The sequence below is a fragment of the Castanea sativa genome, chromosome 6 (genome assembly GCF_040712315.1).
Source record: "Castanea sativa cultivar Marrone di Chiusa Pesio chromosome 6, ASM4071231v1".
In the NCBI taxonomy this organism is placed as follows: Eukaryota; Viridiplantae; Streptophyta; class Magnoliopsida; order Fagales; family Fagaceae; genus Castanea; species Castanea sativa.
Window position 1 is genome coordinate 3,561,154 of NC_134018.1, and position 23,570 is coordinate 3,584,723.

The 23,570-nt window shown below is 34.0% G+C and overlaps 2 protein-coding genes across 3 annotated transcripts; both read left to right on the forward strand.

Moving 5' to 3' along the window:
• The first annotated feature begins 2,061 nt into the window (after positions 1 to 2,061).
• LOC142639266 (26S rRNA (cytosine-C(5))-methyltransferase NOP2B) lies at positions 2,062 to 9,841 on the forward strand. Of its 2 annotated transcripts, XM_075813433.1 has the most exons (18): positions 2,062 to 2,177; positions 3,095 to 3,664; positions 3,760 to 3,950; positions 4,063 to 4,126; positions 4,224 to 4,357; positions 4,492 to 4,575; positions 4,669 to 4,743; positions 4,834 to 4,905; positions 5,000 to 5,073; positions 5,749 to 5,801; positions 6,604 to 6,713; positions 7,041 to 7,106; positions 7,207 to 7,281; positions 7,712 to 7,804; positions 7,904 to 7,983; positions 8,070 to 8,169; positions 8,817 to 9,064; positions 9,410 to 9,841. In XM_075813433.1, exons 2-18 carry the CDS (start codon positions 3,100 to 3,102, stop codon positions 9,462 to 9,464), a joined length of 2,139 nt encoding a protein of 712 aa, XP_075669548.1. In that variant the 5' UTR covers positions 2,062 to 2,177; positions 3,095 to 3,099; the 3' UTR covers positions 9,465 to 9,841. The 2 variants fall into 2 exon arrangements, with proteins under 2 accessions (XP_075669548.1, XP_075669547.1); XM_075813432.1 differs by having other exon boundaries at positions 7,712 to 7,983.
• Positions 9,842 to 13,898: 4,057 nt separating this feature from the next.
• On the forward strand, positions 13,899 to 22,548 carry LOC142639267 (uncharacterized). Its single transcript, XM_075813434.1, has 9 exons — positions 13,899 to 14,303; positions 15,201 to 15,392; positions 17,845 to 17,971; positions 18,087 to 18,218; positions 18,340 to 18,545; positions 20,817 to 20,912; positions 20,997 to 21,090; positions 21,261 to 21,380; positions 22,312 to 22,548. The coding sequence occupies exons 1-9, from the start codon at positions 14,079 to 14,081 to the stop codon at positions 22,413 to 22,415; spliced, it is 1,296 nt and encodes a 431-aa protein (XP_075669549.1). The 5' UTR covers positions 13,899 to 14,078; the 3' UTR covers positions 22,416 to 22,548.
• The last annotated feature ends 1,022 nt before the right edge of the window (positions 22,549 to 23,570 follow it).

Sequence of the window (23,570 nt, forward strand, 5' to 3'; positions counted from 1 at the left end):
CATATATATTTATATTGAGTGTGAATTTTGAAATTCTAACTATTTTTTTTATACAAGATAGAATTCTACTCTAACATAATCTAATTGTATATGTGTGTGAAACTCCCTCCTGAAAACTTGAACCCAGCCCTTTACCCCCACACCCCACAAGCACTTATACTTGTGGAGTGACCATTGCACCAAGGGGATGCGAATTGCATATTCTTATTACATCCTTAATGCTTACAAAATTTCAACAAAATCAAAGATCAATTGCTATATCATCAAATAAATATTATAATTTCAAGTTTTTGTAATCTAAAGTGGTATATAAAAAATAAGTTAATTCATCAAATAGTAAATAATATCTTATTTGAACGAAATTTGATATGCATGTTAAGAACATAAGGAACATGAAATTCAACGGTTATATTTTCAAAATTCACACCCAAAAAAAAATATATGAAACCTGTTATTAGTGTCTTATGTAAAATTTAAACAAACAAAGAAATGATGACCTGTTATACCAAGATAACTATTAAAGGTACAAAACTAAAACACATACAAAAAAAAAAAAAAAGTGATGATATAATATAATTTCTTCTCATTTATACAAATATTTGGACAAGTGTCATCTTAGTAAATCCCAAGTGAAATTAGTGAAATTTGCAATTTGTTTTAATAAGACAATTATATCTTATAGAAAATAATTAAGTTTGAAAATAAACTAAACAAATATTTTTATTAAAAAAAATTGAAATTTGATTGATTGTTTTATATAAATCGTGAATTTATATAACAATTGTAAGGACACAAATTGGACCTAGATCCAACAGTGCGAAGGGATCCGGGTCAAAAGGTCCAAAACAATGAAATTTCTAGAGAGTGGGCTTGGAATCTAAGTTTTATGGACTTAGAATAATATGAATGATAAACTCAAGGTGGCAACACACATGCAGCAAAACATTTATGTAGTAGAAAGTCTCTTCGGACGTAATCCAAGAATGATTTGTATTTCTTTTCTTTGCTCTACAAGTAGATTATAGTTAGGGGTGGTGTATACAGTGTTTCTTCTTCTTTTTCTCGATCCCCCTCTTGAATGCCTCCCCTTTTCTTTTATATCATCATTCCCTCTCTCACCATTTTTCACGTATTGTTCAAATCACCAATTCAGATACTTGTCACATCTACCGCCTTCTTGAAGTCATCAAACAATTGCTATAAGGCTGGTCACTACTGTTCAGAGATCATTTCTCCATTAATGCGGCCAGAGAGGTAGGTGCGGAATCTTTAATGCAGTGGTAGCAGCTTTCCTTAAGATATTTATCCTTCATTCCTTCTCTCCGTGTCTTGGTGGAATACATTCTCATCCACTAGACTTCGTAGAAGTTCCGTACGAACATTATGAGGCACATTGTATTCTTCACTTCATAGAGCCGAGGAGACTCCCCTCCTCGGACCATTTTCACCTAGCTTCCGTCACACTAGTTTGCTTGCAGGCCTCTAAGTGCAGTACAGTGTATTTGTCATAATAAACTCTCATTGGACAGGCCAACGTGCTTGGATCAAGCCCAAGGCCCAAGAATACATCCGGATTCTTCTGCCCCCACAACAATTTTTTGATTTTTTTTCATAGAGTAATGCTATGACTATAAACTTTTTTATAAACTGTTAAGATGACGAATTCTTAATAATTTCACTTTCACATCAGCCATTTGTAAAAAAAAAAAATTATAACTCTAACATTTTCCTTTTGCATAATATAAACAACTTTAAGAAAAGTTAGATATAAAAATTGAAAATAAATATATAATTGAAGTTTCTTCGCTATAAATTTTTTTTTTTTCATTAAATTTTCATTCATTTTGTTGGTAAAAGTTAAAATAGTAATGAGAAGAAACTGATAAAGTTTGAAACGAGAGCCCAAAATTTTTTTTTTTTGAAACAAACAAAAGCCTAATCACAAAATACATTCATTTTTAAATGGGCCAGCCCAACCTGCAGTTTTAATGGGCCAATGCTAAAAACTCAAACCCACCCATGCGGGTTCGGGTCAAATAAAACCTTCAATATCACTTCCCCAAATCAGTCATAGAGACAAAGAAAAAGAGAAAGAGAAAAACAAAACCTACAAAAACCCTAAACCCTAAAATTCTCTCTTTGCCGCCGGAATTCCTTTGTTCTGAAAATCCATCAAGGTAACGCCTTTTTCTCTCATATCATCTTGTATTCACAGTTTCTGCTTATGCGGGGTTCTACTTCTATTCTATGTGTGTGTTTTTGTTGATTTTTGTTCATGATGATAATCATGAAATAAGCATTATAATCATGAAATAGAATTGGTTTTTTAAGTTCTTTTGAATTTTTTAGTTATAAAAAGAGAAACCCATTTGGCATTCAGCATTTACCTTTACAAATGTTGCACTGAGTTTGCGTATGTGCAACCCATGTGCTTTACATAGTAGTGTTATGTTTAGTTATGAGGGTCTTTTTTGTTGATGATAGAAAGAGAAACCCATTAGCCTGAGCTTTTCAATTGTTGCTCAAGCTTTTGCGTGTGTGTGAGTTGGGGGGGGGTGATATGGTTGTGAGTTGTGGGGTTTTTGTGAATTTGTTAGTCATAGAGTGGAAAATTCATTTAGTTTGTGCTTAGCAAATTTTGCTCGAGATTGTGTGTGCATGTGTGTGTGTGTCTGCATGTGCTCTTGAGATGATACTAGTTATGATGTTTTTCGAATTTGTTAGCCATAGAAAGAGAAATCCGCTTAGCTTGAGCATAAAATTTTTTGCTCAAGCTAAGTGGGTTCTAGGTAGCTTAAGTAGGATTGAATTCTGCCTACACATAAAAGAAACCCATTGGTGCGTCCAATACTGTATCTTTTGAAGAAATATATATATTTGCTCAAGCCAAGCATGAGTGGAGGCTGAACATGAATAACTGGATTATCTGTCTTGCCTTGACTTATTCTGAACCTGTTTATATTAAATCAGTTGGCTGTATAATGGTTTGTATAAAACTGGTTGATAGGTTGTTGGAAAGTCATTGTTTTAATATTTTTCATTGATCTTTACGTTTTCAACTCTATTTTCAACTTATGTTTCTTTGTTTTTACAGCTGTAATGGGTGCAAGTAAGAAAAAGGACGGTGCTAAGTCACAAAAATCTGCACCTAAAAAGAAACAGAAGAATGAGCTTTTTGTTGTTAAAGACGCAGTTGCAAAGGAAGATGACCTTTCAGACCATTCTGATAGTCTGAATGAAGAAGTATTGGAACATGCAAATAAGAAAAAGGGTGGTGCTAATTCACAAAAATCTGCACCTAAAAAGAAACAGAAGAATGAGCTTTTTGTTGTTAAAGACGCAATTGCAAAGGAAGATGACCTTTCAGGCCATTCTGATAGTCTGAATGAAGAAGTATTGGAAAATGCAAGTAAGAAAAAGGGTGGTGCTAAGTCACAAAAATCTGCACCTAAAAAGAATCAGAAGAAAGAGATTTTTGTTGTTAAAGATGCAATTGCAAAGGAAGATGACCTTTCAGACCATTCTGATAGTATGAATGAAGAAGAATTATCGGAAGATGAGGAGTTTGATGGAGATGAGCAAGATTTTGGTTCTGATTCAGACATTTTTTCTGATGGGGATGATCCATTAGCTAATGATTTCCTCCAAGGAAGTGATGACGAAGGTATCATGTTTCTTGATGTTTATGGTTTGTGTTCTATTTATTTTTACATTCTAGTTTTTTGATTATTGGATTTTTATTTTATTATATTGGCGCAGAGAAAGGGTTGGGCTCAGATTTGGATTCAGATTCAAATTCAGATTCAGATTCAGATTCAGAAGGATCTGATATTGAAAAGAAGTCAAGAGCTATTGATGCAGAAAAAGCGAGGGAAGAAGAAGAAGCTGGGGAGGAAATGCAGCTCAATATTAAAGAGGAATCTGATGAATTCAGACTGCCTACCAAAGAGGTTTGTTTGTCGTTAAGTTATTTGATTTCTGAATTTCAATAAAATCTGTGTCTTGCTCAGTTGAATTATTCTATTATGATGCTGATTTCTCATTTTTTTCAAAATAACTTAGGAACTTGAAGAGGAGGCACATCGGCCCCCTGATCTTTCAAATCTCCAAAGAAGGATAAGAGAGAGTGAGTAATATTCCCTTTTTTTAATAATTCCTTTACTAACTTCAAAGTTCATCTGCTCTTTTGATCTTCAAATTTAACATTACTTTTTTATCTTTAGTCATTCGAGTACTTTCAAATTTTAAGGCTTTGAGACAAGAGGGGACAGCGAGGAAGGATTACGTGGAGCAACTTAAGAAAGATTTAAGTTCATACTATGGCTACAATGAATTTCTAATTGGGGCCTTAGTGGAGGTGGACGATCTCTCTCTCTCTCTCTCTCATATATTCACTGTTTTATGTTTCCAATCACCCCCTATAAAAGGGGGAAAAGACCTTTGGGTTGTCTCTGGGGACTTCTCTATAACATTTTTTGTATTCCTTTATAGATGTTCCCGGTTGTTGAACTTCTGGAACTTATTGAAGCATTTGAGAAGCCGCGGCCCATATGTCTGCGAACTAACACTTTGAAGGTGACATAACAGTTGAACACTGCTAGATCTTGTTTTATGTTTTTCTACTCAATATCTTACATCCTATTAAAATATTGTTTTGTCTGTACTTAGACACGGAGGCGGGATTTGGCCGATATTCTGATAAACAGAGGAGTAAACCTGGATCCCTTAAGCAAGTGGTCAAAAGTAAGGAGTACCTTTGGAAAAGTTCTTCCATTCTTACTTAATTTTGTTTTATACTCAACAATACAAAACATACTCATATTACCATTGCAGGTTGGACTGGTTGTATATGATTCGCAAGTGCCCATTGGTGCAACTCCTGAATATATGGCTGGTTTCTACATGGTAGGTGGCTTATTTAGTTCACAGTCTGTCTACCTTATTGCATTTTGCATATTTTATGTGGTGTACTGAGGGCTCACATTTTGGTTGTTCACAGCTCCAAAGTGCAAGCTCCTTTTTACCTGTCATGGCTCTTGCTCCTCAAGAGAAAGAACGGATCGTAGATGTAGCGTAAGTGTCACTTGCAGATTGTTAGTTGTTATTTTGCATTGATCTTCCCAAAAAGTACGTGGTATCTTGACTATACCATGTGAAACTGTATTCTCATATTTTTGCAAATGCCTTGGGCAACTTGTAGCTCCACTGAAAAGTTCTTTTATTGCGACTCTGTAATAGTGTAGCTGCACTTTTGACATTATGTCAGAAAAACAGAGTGGAACATATGCATACGGGTTATTGTAACATCTTTTGCTTATGTTGGAACTATTTACTTTGCTCAAGCCTGAATTAAAATAACAGTGAAGTAGGAATTCTGATGGATGGAAATGTGGGAGATATATTCTCAGCACATTTACAACTTGCTCTCTCTCTCTCTCTCTGAGTTTGTATCTAAGAATATAAATGTATTGAACATGCACTATACAATGTTATCCTTTTGGTAGAAATGTGATTTGCTGCATTGCCAGATTGGTTGTATATCAAGGAGGGATTAATTTTATTATGAAATGAAAAGATAATGCCTATAATTTCTGTTCAAATCATTTATCAAAAAAAAAATTTCTGTTCAAATCAATAAAGCTGGCTGACTTATTAAAAAAAAAAGAGATAATACCCATTACGTTATACAATTCTTGCAATTACTGACAGTATATTGTCTCTTAGTATAACAGTTTGTTCCTGTTGCAGGGCTGCACCTGGTGGCAAAACAACTTACATTGCTGCTCTTATGAAAAATAGTGGTATGTGGTGATATCTACGTGATTTAATTGATTCAGATGTGGTCTTGTATACATTCATGTTTCAATTTCAGCTATTTCTCCTTACCTATTATAATCATGTGTACACCAGATTTAGAAGTAATCCCAGCATGGTAAAGCCTCTCAAAAAGTTGTAACTGAATTATCATCCTGATTCTATTTATTTTATACTTGAAGCAACTTATCTCATTAAACAGATTTCTGTTAAGACACTTTTCAAGTGTCACTTACCTGTTATGAAAGAGAAATTTAATACAATGTATATGATGTAAGTCATAAAATATTTCTTATATCCTTCTATACTAAAAGAGACTGATCTTTGTTCTTATTCATGCCTCAAACTAAGAAAGCATACAATGAATTATCTAAAATTCATATAATCCAAAAAATAAGCAAACTTGAGGTGGAGAAAGAAAAAGAGACCAAAAGTCAATTATTATTACTTATAATAATTAATATGCATAATATTTTTTTGGTTAATTATAAAGCAATAGATACATTTATTATCAACATGTGACAAATTGACTCCTTGAGAAATTATTGGTTAATTTAGATTATCAAATCGTAGTACCTTAATCATCAAAGAGTTGAATGTTTTATATTGCTTGAAAGGAAAAGATGTATGATGCATTATCGTTAGGATATACATGTGCTTCTGTGTACTTGTTACTAAAAAAAAACATGTGCTGCTGTGATCAATACTTTTCTTATTTGTGGAGTACTGTTTAGAAGTTCCATATTTCTATTCCTTTATTTTCTGGTGTTCTGATGCCCTATTCACCAGGAATCATTTTTGCAAATGAGATGAAGGCACCAAGGCTTAAGTCACTCACTGCAAATCTGCATCGTATGGGAGTGACAAACACTGTAGTTTGCAACTATGATGGGAGGGAGGTTAGCTTCTTTGAAGCTCTCTTATAAACTATAGAAAGTTTTATGTTTGGTGACTGTGATTTTATTGAGCCTGCATTCTTGTTTAGTTTGCAAAATGGCTCTTTGTTGATTAGGAAAATATTTTTTATGTTTGTTGCAAAATAGTTTTCAATCTAATTGAGCCACATAATCTGTTATATATGATGATAAAACATGCTAATTATGTATGATGTTAAGCATATTTCAGAGAGAGTTGGTTTATTGCTTAGAACAGCCATTTGGAGTGTTGTGGTAAGTCCTAAGGGTGCTCATTCATCTCATGTATTGTTTTTCATTCTTCTGCTTCAGCTCCCCAAGGTTTTTCGTAACTCTGCTGATAGAGTATTGTTGGATGCCCCTTGCAGTGGGACTGGGGTAAGCAATTGGGGTGATCTTCAACTATTTATTCTCTTTGGTGAGCTTCTTTTTTCATATAATATTTGGTAAAACTAAATGATCTCTTCTTATCTTACAGGTTATATCTAAAGATGAGTCTGTTAAAAACACGAAAAGCCTTGATGAAATACAGAAATGTGCCTATTTGCAGAAGGTAGGTTTGGACTTTCTGTGTTCTTAAGCCTCTAAAATTTATCTTAGGAGTGCTTGTTTATTACTTCTTTAACTAATAAGTTAGAAAGGGGTAGAAGCACACTTATCAAAAAAAGAAAGGAAAAAAGGAGTAGAAGCACAGTCTGGTTATGGTATTGCTCTTATTACTAGTGTTAATTTAAAGCCAAAATATCAAAATATAACACTAGTCAGTGCTCCTCTATCCCTAAATTTTTGGAACTGAAATGCACTAGAAAATCATTGCTATGTAACCTATTTTACTTGCCTAGAGAATGGCAGATCTTTTTTTTTTTTTTTGAATAAGCCAGAGATTGGCAGATCATTCTATCCTTCCTTTCTTTGTTAAGTTGATCATTTCAGATGTTTTAGCAAGTGGAGCTCTTTTGAGCTGTGTTCCTTTTTTTCTGCAGCAACTGATACTTGCCGCGATTGACATGGTCGATGCCAATTCGAAATCTGGGGGTTACCTTGTTTACTCTACCTGCTCCATAATGGTTGCTGAGGTTTGTCTTTTAAGAACACCATTGTTATTTCCTATTCAACTTATCCTTGCCCCCTCCCCCTCTCCCCTCTTTCCCATTCTAAAGTTACATCTCTTGCAGAATGAAGCAGTTATAGACTATGCACTCAAGAAGAGGAATGTTAAACTGGTATCTTGTGGGCTTGACTTTGGGCGTCCAGGGTAATGATATTTTCTCACTCTTGTGCACCACACCTGTTGTCATACCTTGGTAGTCTGTCAATTAATTATGCCTTCCCATCCACCAGGTTTATCCGGTTTAGGGAACAACGCTTTCACCCATCATTGGAAAAGACAAGGCGCTTCTATCCTCATGTTCACAATATGGATGGTTTTTTTGTGGCAAAGGTAGGTATTGATTTTTGATAATGATATTTTTCTTAAATAGAAAACATTTTCCCCTTGTGAAGGGGACTCCATTTCTCCCAACTTAGCTTGCTAGACTGTATAGACAAGTAGCAAATGGCGTCCTTTGACAGAGCTCCTCTGTATCCATATTGAAAGTAAAAAAAAAAAGAAAAACAAAGTTATCATGCACAAGGGCTTCTCAACATGGTACAAACACTGACTGTCAGTGTCCTTGACCACTCAATTTTATTTCTACCCATTTGTTCTAAGTAGTTAGATGTAGTTTATATTTTCCCTATGGAAGTTGTAGTCTATCAGTTATATCAATGCCTCCCCACCCAAAAGAAAAAGGGAAACAGAATTGTGGAACCTAGACAGTCTGCACATGAATGGCCTGCCGCCTGCAGTTCCAGGATTGGAATGGATATGATGGACAACTTCATTGTAGTTAAAGACGTGGTCAGTAAGTTTCATTGCCACAAAAAACTTTGGGCAAAATGATTTTCCTTGAAAAGTCGCTCTGTCCAAAGTTATTAGTCTAGACCTTGTCTTTTGGATAGTTTATACAATGTCATGCTCTGTAACTTACGTGGGTAGTTTTGATTTCTCATTCTTATTACTTTTTTACCCCCCAAAAAAAATTGCAGCTGAAAAAGATGAACAATTCAAAGCCAGCTCCAGAAACGTCTGAACCATCAGAAACAGTGGAGCAAGGTTCGATGACAAATGAGAGTGGCAGCGGAGAGAATACTGAGGAATTGATGGATGGCACTACAACAGAAAATAAGGTTTTGAATAACGGTTCTATTGAAAATGGCAAAAAAGAAACCCTAGCCTTTTCCAAAAACAGGAAGAAAAGGAAATTCCCATCTAGAGAGGTGATCTCAAAAGAAAGGTAAAAGCTGTGCCTGTGTTTAAACTTCATCTTTTCATCTATAAAAACAATTGCATCTATACATCCAATTTAATGTAACATAATATAAGGTTTTACATCATAAGGTGTTGTGACTTGTGAGAGTGAGAAATAATGAAAAATCCGATGAGTTTAGTCATAAACCCAGTAAGGTTCCATTCGGCACTTCCAGTGAGACGTGGGTCAATTTTTGTAATAATTATCTCATGGAACGGATAAATGCATCCTCCCTTGGAAGTGGAAGGGAGGATGCATATATTCGACGCATAAGATACCTTCTCCTATTTTTGATATAACAGAAGCTTAATTCATTTCAAACACCTGCAGGGAAGAGAAGAGAAGAGCATTGAGGGAACAAAAGGTTGTCAGGAAGAGGAGTTGAGAGTGGAGAGTGTGACCAGTGGCAACACATGAATCGTGGTCAGTAAATTACTAATGGCTAAGTTCTGGAACAATCAATCTGCAATACTCTATTCATAGTGGGATTCTTCACCAATGAAGCAGGCTGGGGTTTGCAATGTGATCACAGCAGAATGAAGGAATGGTTCTGGCCCAAGTACTTCAGCCTTTTTGTGCTGGTATCTCCAGCTTTATATATAATATCAAAATTTTGACTATGTAAACATCAGTGGAGGGGGGGACTTGAAATTGCTCACATTTCTTGGGCGGTACAAGTCCGGGAAGTTTTGTTTATCTTTTGTTTGTCAAAGCATCAATTCTGGTATTTACTAATATTATTAGTATGTTGTTGTGGAGGCATTTTCTTTCTGTGTTTTACTTGCATTAAATGTTTTCCACTAGAACTTTGTGGTAACATCAAACATGACATCTATAGTCTGCCATTGGTTAATTGTTGATCAGAATCCTATATTTTTTGTTTCTGCTAATCCAACCTGGACTCAGATACCAAGTGAAGTGAGCCAGGATTCACCTATTGATCCAATGTTTGCCTAAAACCTGTCTTGGACCAGCACAAAGAATTTCACTCCTCACAAAAATTCACAAACTTACTCCAATCATAAACTGATCCCCGAAAAAGTAACCTATTCCTGTGTTGTATAGGGGTAGAAAGAACCGGAAAAGACCTGAAATGATCTAATATGACAAGCAACTATTTGCCAAGAACTTCTTAGCCAAAAACAAGAAAAATGAAAATATAATGCATTGAATTTGTCAATCCAATCAACTAATCACGACCCCGCACACTAGCTGAATTAAGATTCAATAATCATAGAGTAGATATCATATAGATTCTAAACTTTAAAAAAATAAAAAAAAATTTATAATTCTCCTAAAATTTATAAGAAAATGTACTCATTGTTATTCTAAACAGTGGCCAATGGGTACATTTTCCTAAAATTCTTTACTATACATTATCCATGTATATTCCTAAACTTCACTTTCTCATGAGATGTCATGTTTAAGTTTACCCACATTGAACTTCAACCAATTAACCAATAAATAAATGGGTCATATTGACGAGTGCTCTTAAGGAAATGGTTTTTATAAAAACTTTCTTTAAATGAATTGTTAAGTATAAATGTATAATACACTTCCCTTTTGAACCACAAGGGAACATAAAGAATATTTGTTCATTTCAATATTAGTATTTTTTTTTAAGAAAAGTGTATATATATATATATTTCTCTTGAACCTAAAAATGACTCAATCAAATTGGAACTTGAACTTTCGATTTCAGCACTTAACCCCTTGACATTATGTTTGTGAAAAATGAAACTATTTATTTATATTTTTCGTTAAAAATTAACCGATTAACACATAAGGTGCACATGATTTCTACGGTATCTTCAACAATTTTCAAATGTCAATATTATCATATGCACATTACGTAGTTTAATCTGATTTAAGGTTTTTTTTTTATTGGTTTAAAAGTAATAATATTTTATTCAAAACAGATTACAACATGCAAAAAGGTATAGAACAAAAAAAAAAATATATACATGAAGAACAAAAGTCTATGAACATCGGGATAGAATCACCTTATGTGAATTCCTAAGCTCGAACCCAATCAAACAAAGTGCCCAGGGGCGTAGCCAGGAATTTTGGTTTGGGGGGGCCAAGTTGCAACTCTAATATATTTATCACGACAATCCCCACATGCACATACACACACTTTTTTATTATATACACATACTTTTTTATTTGATTAGTTATATATCTACACGCACCAAACAACAACAAAAAGAACTTAGTAATTTCAGTCAAAATTATGTTTGGTGGCATTCTTTCATGAAATAAAATTCATTTTTACCGTTTCTATAGTGAAATTCTTAAAAAATTTTATTTTCGATACAAAATATCAAATTTTATACTAAGTAAAAAATCTTTAAATTGAACTAATGAAATTTTAAAAAACATGAATGATCCAAAACTTGGAAGAATAAGTTAGGCTTCAAACATATTTGAAGTTATCTTGCTCTTACCCATTATGTAGTAAGTAGTAACTAAATGGACATTTCATGTGTAGTTTTAGTGATATTATTTTTTTAATGAGTCAATGATTTGTTAATTGTCACATAACTGGTTGAAAAAGATATAGATTCAAATATGTTTGATGCTAAACTTTATCATATATCTAACAAATATAAGAGCATATTTTTCAATAAAAAATAGAATTGTGAAAAATAATGTTATGTCTCTATAATTATTAGACAATTTTTTTTTAAGAGCATCATTGGACTAAATCAAATATTTGGGCGGGCCAACTTTTATTTTTGTAGACTAAATTTTGAAAACATTCAAAAAATTATATATATTTTTAAAAATTTCAAAATTTTGGGCCCCCACCCTTACACATAACTACACCCCTGAAAGTGCCTACAAAAGAGGCTAGAAGTCGGTCCTTCAAACTCTTTAAATCCAAAAATGTCCGACTGTTACACTTCCACCAAATAATACACATCAAACATAATAGAGTCATATTCCAAATATTTGACAAATGCTTCCCCAACCGGTTCCTCCATCCAAATAAAAGCTCAATCACTTGCTCTAGTAAAACCTAATAAACCCCAAACAACCCGAAAACAAAGATACACAACTGATGGGTCTTCCCATAATGAAATCAAAAGATGATCCATTTTCTCCTCGTTACATCGGCACATGCAACACCATTCCACTATAGAAATCTGCTCCTCCACAAATTATTACTAGTGAGTATCTTCTCCTACGTCAATGACCAAACAAAAAAAGGAAATCCTTTGAGTGACGTTCACACCCCAAATAATATTCTAGGGAAAACTTATAGAAGCAGACCCTCTTAAGGCATCTTAAGAGGGATAGGTGTTGAAGTCGCCATTCTTCTTTTAATAAAAAATGATTAAAAAATGTTTTAAATTGTTAACAACTAGGTAATTAATTGTCCAAATCAATTTAGGTCAAAGTTTGAAAATGATATTTGTAAAAATCCTATAATAATAAGTGAATTGTTAGGGGTAAAACAATTTTACAAATGTTGATATGGTATGTTATAACTGGAGTATTCTGATTAACATTATTTTCACCTAAGTCAATCACTATAACATATACTATTTTTATCATATTTATATGACTAATCACAATCGATCACATTATATATTACATAATCAAAGTTGAGTTTTAGAAATCATGATTATGCGAAGTGGATAACCTATTTAATTTCTAATTTTAAGTTGATTTATAAATCCTATTAAATGTTTTGAATACTAGTTCTTATGAATTATGGGTAATTACTAAGGTTTAAAGCCTGTGCTATATATTCAAGAATTAGACTCTTTTAGATATACACAACTGTAAGTTTCTTTAAGATTTTCTCTCCTCTCCCCGTGTGTGTGTTAAAAATATTTAGTATTCTAAAAAAAAAAATAGTGGGTTAATCACACATTAAAAAATGAGTGTGAGTTAAAGAGGTTTAAAACCTATGTTGTATATTCAAGAATTGGGTCTTTTTAGATATACATCACTGTAAGTTTCTTTAAGACCTCTCCCCTCTTCCTGTGTGTGTGTTAAAAATATTTAGTATTCTAAAAATAAAAAAAAAGTAATTACTCATTTTTTATTTTGTCTTTAATACACAACTTATTATTATTATTATTATTGGATGGGAATAGCGGCAGATATTAACTACTATTTTTTTTTGGTTGATATGAAGGAAATTGATTTTTTTTTTTTTGTCAAATATGAAATAAAATAAAATAATCAAATTTGAACATTTAAATGTTAATCCAGCCTTTAGTCTAATATAAAATAAAAGTGAATTACGTTAATTTTGAACTACAAAATAAAAAATGTAACATAACCTGAAGAGTGAAGATCTAGAAACATCAAGTCAAATTAGTGTGTGTGTGTGTGTTTTTTTTAATTTTTTATTATGCAGTATTTTTGTCTTTTTGAACAATTGGATTAAAAGCTGCAGTTTCTATGTATTTTTCTAATCCCATGAAATCAAATTCACATATTTCAACTAAAATTATAATTACCAAAATTTTAAAAAGTAATTTAAAATAAATGTTAATTTTTTATAGTAATTTTGGTTATAAATCAAAACTCATAATTTTATATTTTAACACAACTTAAACACTACCTGTATTCTTAATTCTTTATTAAAATAAATAATTTATTTAAAGAAGAATTCTATCAAAATTTTAGGTTAAGACTTAAAATAATTAATTAATAATATATTTTTAAGGATCAAAATAGTATTTTACTTTTTAAAAAAATGGAGAATTTGAGTGAATTTTTTTTTAAAAAAAAAGGCAACAACAACAAAACAAAGGATTTGGGATTTGTCCTAATACAAAACCAGTGCTTCCCAATCAGTGACCACACGTCACCTCTCTCCCTTTGTTAAACCCTAAAACCCTAAACTCCTCTCTCTCAACCTCATAAGATAACTGTAATAACAACAAAAACAAAGCACCCACAGAAACACAAAGACACACACACACATACACACACACACATACACACACACAGAGAAAGAGAACTCCTCCATCAAAACATGGCCAAGAAAGACCAAAGAATGTCAGAAACAGAAACAGAAGAAGAAGAAACTGAAGCAGAATCCATGTCAGAGTCAGAGTCTGGGTCTGAAGAACAAAAGCAAGAATCAAAAGGTGGTGGAATAGACTTCATTATGAGTCTTCCTGATGTGCCTAGGAATGTCCCACCTCACGTTGAGCTACAAAGAACCCGTGTCTTCGCCAACATTGATGCTCCCACCCATGTATTTCCCACACTTCAAAACCCCCCCTTTTTTTTTATCATTCTATTTACTTCATTCTTAAATTTTCAATTTTCATCAATACCCATTATTTGTTTTTGCCTATTTTTTTTGTTTGTGTTATTGGGTTTCCATTTTTTAGTGTTAAATTTGGCATGCCCATAAAGTCTACTACAAGGGCTTTGTTTGTTTTGTGAATATATATATTTTTTGTGAGATTGGAGCTCTTGTTTAATTTCCTGTAACAGTACATGCTTATGTATATGTGTATGTGTGCTTAGTAAAGGAATGTGTTGGTACATGTACTTTTATGTGTAGTCGCAGCTAAGACAGTGTGTACTAATTTTTTTTTTGTAATAATTTGGATTGAAGTTTCATTTTTTTTAAGATGATATGAGAGTGAAGGAACATTAATTAATCCCTTTCCCCACCATAGTTCAACTGTATATGCATTTGTGTAGCTGAAGCTAGCTAAGCATGATAAGACCGCATACTAATTTTTTGTAATAATTTGTATAAAACATTCATGTTTTTGAGATTGCTTGGCAGTGAAAGAATGTGACTTTATTCATCGGCCCATTGTAATTCAACTATAGGCTTGGTTATTTATGTAAAATGGAACTTTGGATTGAAATTCTTTTTTTTTTCTCCCAAAGTTTGAATTTAAAAAACAAAAAATTTTCCTCTGCCAGCCTAATTCAACTGTAAGCTTACTTGTGTTTCTTCTTTGAAACGAGTGGTGTAAACAGCAAACTGGAAATTTTATCCCTTTCCATTTTTCTAGTTTTTATTTGTAACTATAACCAAGGTTTTGGATTTGGTGGATTTTATTGTTGCTCTCTCTCCCTCTGTCTGTCTTTTTGCTTAGTTTCTTACACCCTGTAATCTTGGTGTGTGCAGACAGACTCTATACAATACTCTGGTGCTTTTGCGTCTGTAGGACTCGATAATAGCTTCCGGTTGGACCAATTCCGCAACAACTTTAGAGTTGAAGTGATTCGATTCTCAGATGATGGCATGGACATGGAGTTTGATATGATTGGTATTGATCCAGCACTTGCAAATGCATTTCGGAGAATCCTGATTGCTGAGGTGTGATGTTAATCCATGATTCTATCATATTGGCATTCTAAAATACTCAAATATGCATGGTTCTATGCATCATACTCAATGATTTGTTAATACTTCTTTGCATTGATTAGTACTATAGTTGTAGTTCTATGTTTTTAAAGAAGATTGGTTGCAATATTTATTGTTCTGTCTGTTTTAGTCAGATTGGTATCACTAAACATTTACCTGTGTCTAGCAGAACTCCTTTTACAATTTATCTGTTTACGTATTCTGCCGAGTTGATCTCGAGAAGAATGAGAGAGAAAGGGAAAAGGCTTTAAAAAAGCTTGCTTCTTAAATATCTTATAAGCACTTTTAATGCCACTTGAAGGGATCTATGACAGAAAGATTTGCAACATTGTAGTATTTGCCTCCTCTCTCTCTCTCTCTCTCTCTCATATTTATATAAGGAGACCTAACATTTTAGCATCTTGTTATTGATTTGGAAACTCCGCGGCAGTTTGGAATTTAGTGCCATCTTGTTAGATGTGGCTAGTGTGGAAGGAGCAAAACCCTCGCACTTTTCAGAATATGGAGAGATCCATTGATCAGTTGAAATTCTCTTTAATTTGCACCTTGTTTGAGTGGTCTTGGGTTTGGGATTTTACTCATTGTACCTCTGTTTTAGAGTGTCACAATTCTCTTAGTTTTGCTTTGTAATTTTTTGGCTCTTTGTGTTCATCATCGTGAGCATAAAGTGTGCTTTTTTTTAATAAATCAATTCTACCAAAAAAGAAGAAGAGAAGAAGATAGTGTTTGTCTTCTATTAGTAATAGAGAACTTGAAGTTTGAACTGAGACAAGGTTGTCATTGTTTTTAAATTGAAACCTACCCCATTGTGCCACCTTCCTCATATGTGGCAATCATGTACTCATTCCCATTCCCATGCCTTGTGGATCCATGTCTTAAATATCCTTCCAGTTGCAACATGATTTCTGGGCATCTTTAAGATAGAGTATCTTGATGACCTCTATTACATAGCTTTTATTTTTTTTGATAGGTTATCAAGATATATATTCAAGAACACTACCTTATACAGAAAAACATAAGGCAGAGAGAAAAATTCAAAGGGAAAAGAAAGAGTAAAAAGTTAAAAAAGAAAAAGAAACTAAGTACACAGGAGAGAGCTAACGAACATAGGGAGAGAATCACTAGAGGTGAGTCTTCAAACCCTATACCAGTCAAATAGAGTGCCACTGAAAGAGGCCAATAGCTGGTCATCCAAACTTTCTATGTCCTCGAATGTCCTCCTATTTTGCTCCCTCCAAAGACATCACATCAAGCATAATGGAGCTAAATTCCAAATGCTAGACAAATGCTTTCCAGGCCAATTCCACCAATCGAATAGAGTATCCGCAACCGAACCAGGCAAGACCCAAGAAAACCTAAAAGATCGAAACACCAAACTCCACAGCCGATAAGCCTTTCCACAATGTAGTAACAAATGATCCACCGTCTCCCCATTACTGCGGCACATGATACATCAGTTGACAAAATCCAAATTATCACCTGTAAAAATCCTATCCCATACAGCAGTCCACACAAAGAAGGAAACATGCCAAGGAGCCTTAACCTTCCAAACACCTTTTCCAAGGAAACATAATGGGCAAGGGGCTTCTCAACTTATTGTAAAACGAACGAATATCAAAGTCCCCATTCTTTGACAACTTCCATCGCATATGATTTCCGTTCTCAGTAGGAGGAAGATTAGAGCCCAAGGTACGAAGAAAATCATCCACGCCACCCATTTCCCAATCATTTGGTCTTCGAGTAAAGTGAACATCTCAGCTTCTCCGCTCCTCTATCCCCAACCGTTCAAGAGAAGAGGCCACCGATGCCTCTTTATTGGATGCAATCTCATACACGCTTGGAAAAGTTGGAGGATATTGTGGATATTGGTGCTTTTATGGGAGAATTATCAGGATTATTTTTCTGGACTCCAAAAACTAGTTAATGCAAAAGAAATGTAATTTAAGGTGCTTTACAAATTTATTATGGTATAACTCAATGTTGAGTAATTTCCTTGCTTGATCATGAGTTGGGTTATTTTTGGGCACTTCTAAAATTATTTTTAACTTTAGCGCTAAAATTTTAAATATGGTCCAATTAATTCAATTGATAAAGTCTTTTGTTCTTGAACAAGAAATCTGGAGTTCAAAACCCTTTCTACACCAAAAATCAATCGGTGCCTTGGCTTGATAATAAAGAGTAATTATTATGGAGCAGACGCAATTCTATTGTATGTGTATATATATATATATATATATATATATATATATGGTAATTCTTGGCTTCCTGCTTCTTTGTATCTGTTACATGGGTTCAAAACCCACTGCATGTGTCTGTATATCTTACTATTTAAACAACACATATTATAGCTGGCAATGTAGTGTTAATGGTAATGGTGAATTCATTTTGGATGTTATGCATGCAGGTTCCAACTATGGCTATTGAAAAAGTTTTTATTGCAAACAACACATCACTAATCCAAGACGAGGTGCTTGCCCACAGGTTGGGTCTCATTCCAATCAGCGTTGACCCAAGGCTTTTTGAATATGCAGGTTAGATTCAGAAATGTGATTTGGTTCAATTTTTGAGGTAAGAGACAATATCACACGTTTTCCCCTGCATTTTTAGGGAACTGAGTGAATGTTTCTTATTCTTTTTTAACCCTAGAAAGCAATGCACCAAATGAAAGGAATACCATTGTTTTCAAGCTCCATGTTCAATGTGCAAAGGACTCAAAAGAAGAAAAAGGCCAATCTAAAAAAATAAAAGACGAAAAGAAAGTTCCCCCTCGTATCACAGGTATAGTTCTTGTGCTTTATGGTTGATATTTATAGCTTTATTCTCAAATCTTAATTAATTCTCTTTCTATTTGACCATTGGTGGTTGTTTTTGATGATGATGATGGCAATGATCGTTGCAGTAAAAGCCAAGGATTTGAAATGGCTGCCTAAAGGAAGCGAGTTTTATTTAGAATCAGAGGATTCAAATTCCAATTCAACCTCAAAATCAAAAACATATACTTCATTTACTTGCAGCCAAGATTCTCTCCCGGAATTTTCCAACATTAAAATTGGATTCAAGGAGCCACTTGATGATATTAATATCGCTAGACTTGGCCCTGGTCAGGTAATCCCCCCCCCCCCCCCTCTCTTCTTTTTCCCGCTCTTTCTTTTCTTTTCCTTCTCCTTTTGGTTGTTTTTGGCCATTACTGGTAGAGCTTGGGTATGTCTTGATTCTTAGTGATATATACATTAGTTTATATATTATATTTACTGTTATCTCATAATATTCATTGACAAAAGCCTTACTGGAAGTCAATCAAAATCACGTGATTGATGGTTTAGATTGGATTATAATATGCTTTTGAATACAGTAATTACCAAAGAAAAATTTATCCTTAACATAGTTGTGGATGGTAGCTTATTTGGTGAAGGTGCGCCTTGACTAGTTATGAGATGGCAGTGGCCTATTAGCATAAAGGAGAGTGGGTCATGCCAGGTTTGGTTGCAAACTTACTTTGTTGTTGGCACCATTGGCTTGGGAAATATAATTCTGATATTTGGAATTTGGTACCAGGCTGTTTGATGTGGACTATTTGGATTGAACATAATAGGCATTCTTTTGAGGATATCGAGAAATCAATGGCCCAATTGTTAGATTTGTGCCAGCGGACTCTATTCGATTAGTCTCAATGTTGGGGTCTTTTAGATTGTTCTACTATTATTGATTTTCTTTTGTCTCTTAGAATAGGATTTTGATTCCTTTATTTCTTTTTTGTTGCTATGTTGTTCTTTGTTCACTACCGTGTGCTCTGTGTACCTTTTATTCTTTTCTATTAGTAATATTACTTTCTTACCTATCAAAAAAAAAAGAGTGGATAACTAAGAGGGGCAATGGAGGGTCATATCACATAAAAATGAGTTCAGCCTCTGAATATTGAGATCATGGTAGTTTTTAGAAAAAGGAAAGCATCCCTGCTTTCACTATCAAAATACATTCATATGCTTACTTTTGGAAGGGCTTTAATGAGCTGAGCTGAGCTTAACATTAAAAATTTAGAATTTTTCATTTAATTATATTTTGAACAAGAGCTAAGTTTGAGCTCATCGCCAAACTTTTTGATAAGTAGCTCATCGCCAAACTAGATTGCGTGTTCAAATTTTGTTCATTTTCTTATTGAACAAGCTCAAATTTGTTCACATTGATTAACTTATTTTTTTTCCCATATATAATAAATCCTGCAACTAAAGTTTTTTTTATCCCTTCACAAATCTATGCCGATAATTAATGAACTTCTAAACTTTAGATTCACTAATCTTGTATTGTTAAAAATTAAATAATTTTACTACAGAATAAACAATTTATATAATCATTACATTACATTACATAAAATAAGTTGATATACTATAAACTAATTTACTAACTTCCACAATTTAATTTCAAGTCTATATCAGTATATATTTATACATGTATACACATGAACATATAATATTATATGTACTTAAATTGAGCCTCATACTCACAAACTTGTTCACATGCACATTATTATGTTTGAGCTCGGTTTGTTCAGTAGTTGAGTCTAAAGTTGGGCTTCCGCTTGTCTTATTTGTTGAATAAACTAGCATAAACAAGCTTTTTTCCTGAGTTGAGTCCAAGTTGTCCAAAATTAGCTTGGTTCATTTACAACCCTACCTTTGGGAGAACTAGAAGGTCTTTGGGCCAATGAACTCTAGCTCAAATAGGATGAAGGCTTAGGTCGTGGCACTAGGATCTATGGGTGTGGTTGTAACCTCCCAGTTATTAAAAAAAGGGGGTTATGGGACCCAAGTAACTGTAGAGGACACTGTGCATTGGGCAAATTGGACTAATATAAGGGAGCAATTCTGGCTTAGACATTCTTGAGAACTTAATCAAAATATGCCTATGGCTTCTAGAAGTTGAGTCTCTTCCTAGAGTGATAGGCACATAGATGTCAATCTGGATGATATTTATAATTTTATTCTTTGAAGTCATCACTTTCCTAGCAACTGCACTAAGCTTCTTTCTTGGATGCACTGTTGACTCCTGGATGACTTTCTTCTATCTAACTGCTGGCATGAAAAACTTCACAAAACCATATTTGAGTTAAACTATTTTTTTTTTACATTGTTTGGAGTGAGCGTCATAAATTTATTTTTCACGATCATACCTTTTGTAAAAAATACTCCTTGTTTTAAATGATTACTTACAACTATAATAGGCTTCTAAACTATTCTAAATCAATTAATGCTTTCCTTATCATCAATGTGATAACATGCTCCATTTATACCCCCTCAATTCAAATTAGCGTTGATGTCTTTCTGAAAAATGGTTCTATGAATTGTTTTTTATTGGAGTAGACACATTTATCTTTTGTAGGAAATTGAACTTGAAGCACAAGCTGTGAAAGGTGTTGGTAAAACACATGCGAAGTGGTCGCCAGTGGCCACTGCTTGGTATAGGATGCTTCCTGAGGTGAGATGATATATTATTTAGAGCTGGATCTAAACACTGCAAATGTTTTTGAAGAAAAATGTTTTATAAGTTTACTTTGCGCAGGTTGTACTATTGGAAGAGATCGAAGATGAGGATGCTGAAACCCTTAAAAAAAAATGCCCAGTTGGAGTATTTGACATTGAAGATATTGCCAACGGTGAAGTGTTCTTTTCTTTAGATTGTCCACACAATGGATTTTGTGTCTAAAATTTAAAGGGTTTTTTTCCCAATAGTAGGCAGCTCATCAATAAGCTATATATGTGATCACATTTTCCTTTTTCTTTGGGAGAACTCACTTTCCCAATTGATATTTTGTCTATTGAGCAGGTAGAAAAAGGTCAACTGTGGCCCGGCCACGAGCTTGCACATTGTGTAGAGAATGCATCAGAGGAGGGGAAGAATGGGAGAAACGCGTGTCACTACGTCGTGTTAAGGATCATTTCATATGTAAGTAATATGGTGTGTGTGAAATAATTAGAGCTAGGCAACACATTTTGCGTATGACCTTTGGGTCAATTGGCATCTCCATCTGCATAAATATGGACTGATGAGTGAAGTCATGGGCGGTTCATATTCATATTCTGTTGGGTGGGTGTGTTAGTAAAGACAGGACATTCAGAGGATATTAGTATAGTAACACCTATTCACTCCATGATTGTTTAAAGAATGCAAAAGAAAAGTAATATCCAACCTCAAATGAAGTTATCGTTTACAGCCCACTGGGTTTGATCAACCCTCAAAATCATGAGGCACTGCCCGTATCTTGTTGTGAGGATGGAACAATTGAAATTATGGCCAAGTCTGGAACTTTGCCTCAATAAAAGGTTACTACAACTAAAAATGCTTGGCAGGCCATGGGGCTTGAGAATGAAATCTTCCCGATTCCTTCTTAGAGCTTAATTTGACAATGTTCTAGCCATGTTGTTTTACTCCTTGTTTTAGTTGTCTAAAAGATACAGCACTAAGGGAATTCTTTATGGGAAGAAAAAGGGGGGGGGGGGGGGTGAAACCCTTCATTAATGCGTAATGGTGTATAAGATTCATACATGATTCAGTCAAAGGAACCTGTACACAACATTCTTAAATGGAACAATTCTGCAATGCATTGCTGAGAATTGCAAGGATCTGAACTATACATGTATAGGTACTTGTGAAGCCTATTTGTTACCTTTTAATCAAAAATTAACATTGGCTTGCAACTGCTTACATTTAAGTGATTTAGGTCAATTTCAAAGAAGGCTCACCTAGATTTTCTTCAATTTCAGTACATATACTCACTCACACATTGACACAGTATCATGTTAAGACACAAACTGATGTCGATCCCAGCTGTTTGAATTCCAACTCTCTTTCTATTTGTTCTCTCTTGCCTTTACAGTTACCATTGAATCAACGGGAGCATTACCTCCTGAGGTACTATTTACTGAAGCTGTGAAGATTTTGGAAAGCAAGTGTGAACGTGTGATTTCCGAGCTCTCTTGATTCTTTGTTCTTATGCTAATTAATAGGAATGAAGTTGAAAGGACTGCAGAGGATCTGGTTTATTATATTATGCATGGTTGATTACTGTTGTTTACATATCCATATCATAATATAAGAAGCTAGTTTCTTATAATTTATAGAACCTTTATAATTTTTGTTTCCCCCCTACCCCCTCTTTCTTTTTGTGGGTCTTTACTTCTCTTTTTGGCAGAAAATATACAACCATCTTAACGAATACATGATCTGAGTTAATTTCTCAGGCACTCTATTGTCATAAACTCAAAATAAATCCTTAAGATAATGGCAGTGATTATTATTATTATTATTTAAAAGAGCTAAATACCCTTCCTGAATATATGCTTGACAGTTATAACCATGTTAGCAGCAGCAGTCTAGCTCAACTTTTGGCATAACAGGCTTCAATGAGACTTTGAATGTAATATTAGCTGTTTCCCAGGTTATTCATCATAACCAGTGAAAAGGAAAAAAAAAAAAAAAGGATCCGAATATATCTAATAAGTGTGGACTCCATCAGCCCTTATTTCTTGTCATAATGGTGAGTAGCACAACACTACTGCTTCATGTGGAAGACACATACTACCATCTTTTTTGACAGAGTAACACCTAATTCACAATTTGCATGGTCATAATAGGGTTCACCTTTTAAGAAGCAGAAAAGGTGGAGGTATAAGTAAGTCGGGCTATTAGTAGTAGCACTTATTTTGAGTTCCTTAAAATCCAATTGGAGTTGCCAATAGCTCTTCATGAAGGTGAACAAGGTCCAAATCACATGCTGATATATTGTGTCTGTAATGGAAGGGAATTTAAGGTAAACTTGTCTATTGGCTAGGTTGGGATCTATAAATTATAAAGAAAAAGAAAGTCCATTTTAGTCCGCCTAATTTAGACTAGTTCATGGGCCGCCGACACCCTAGGCCTGCAAAAGCCACCCTATTTTGGGTGGGATTGAGCTCAAACTTCAAACTTTAGGCTCAATGGGTGGGGGCCATCTAGAGCTCAGAGAAATTTAATAAAAAGAATAGTTTTTCTTTTTTCTTTTTTTGAGTCCCTCCAAATTTCCAAAGCAATCAGTTTGTGATGTAATCTTCACTGAATTCCCACTGATAAAGCATTCCTTGTTTATATTGAGACTGT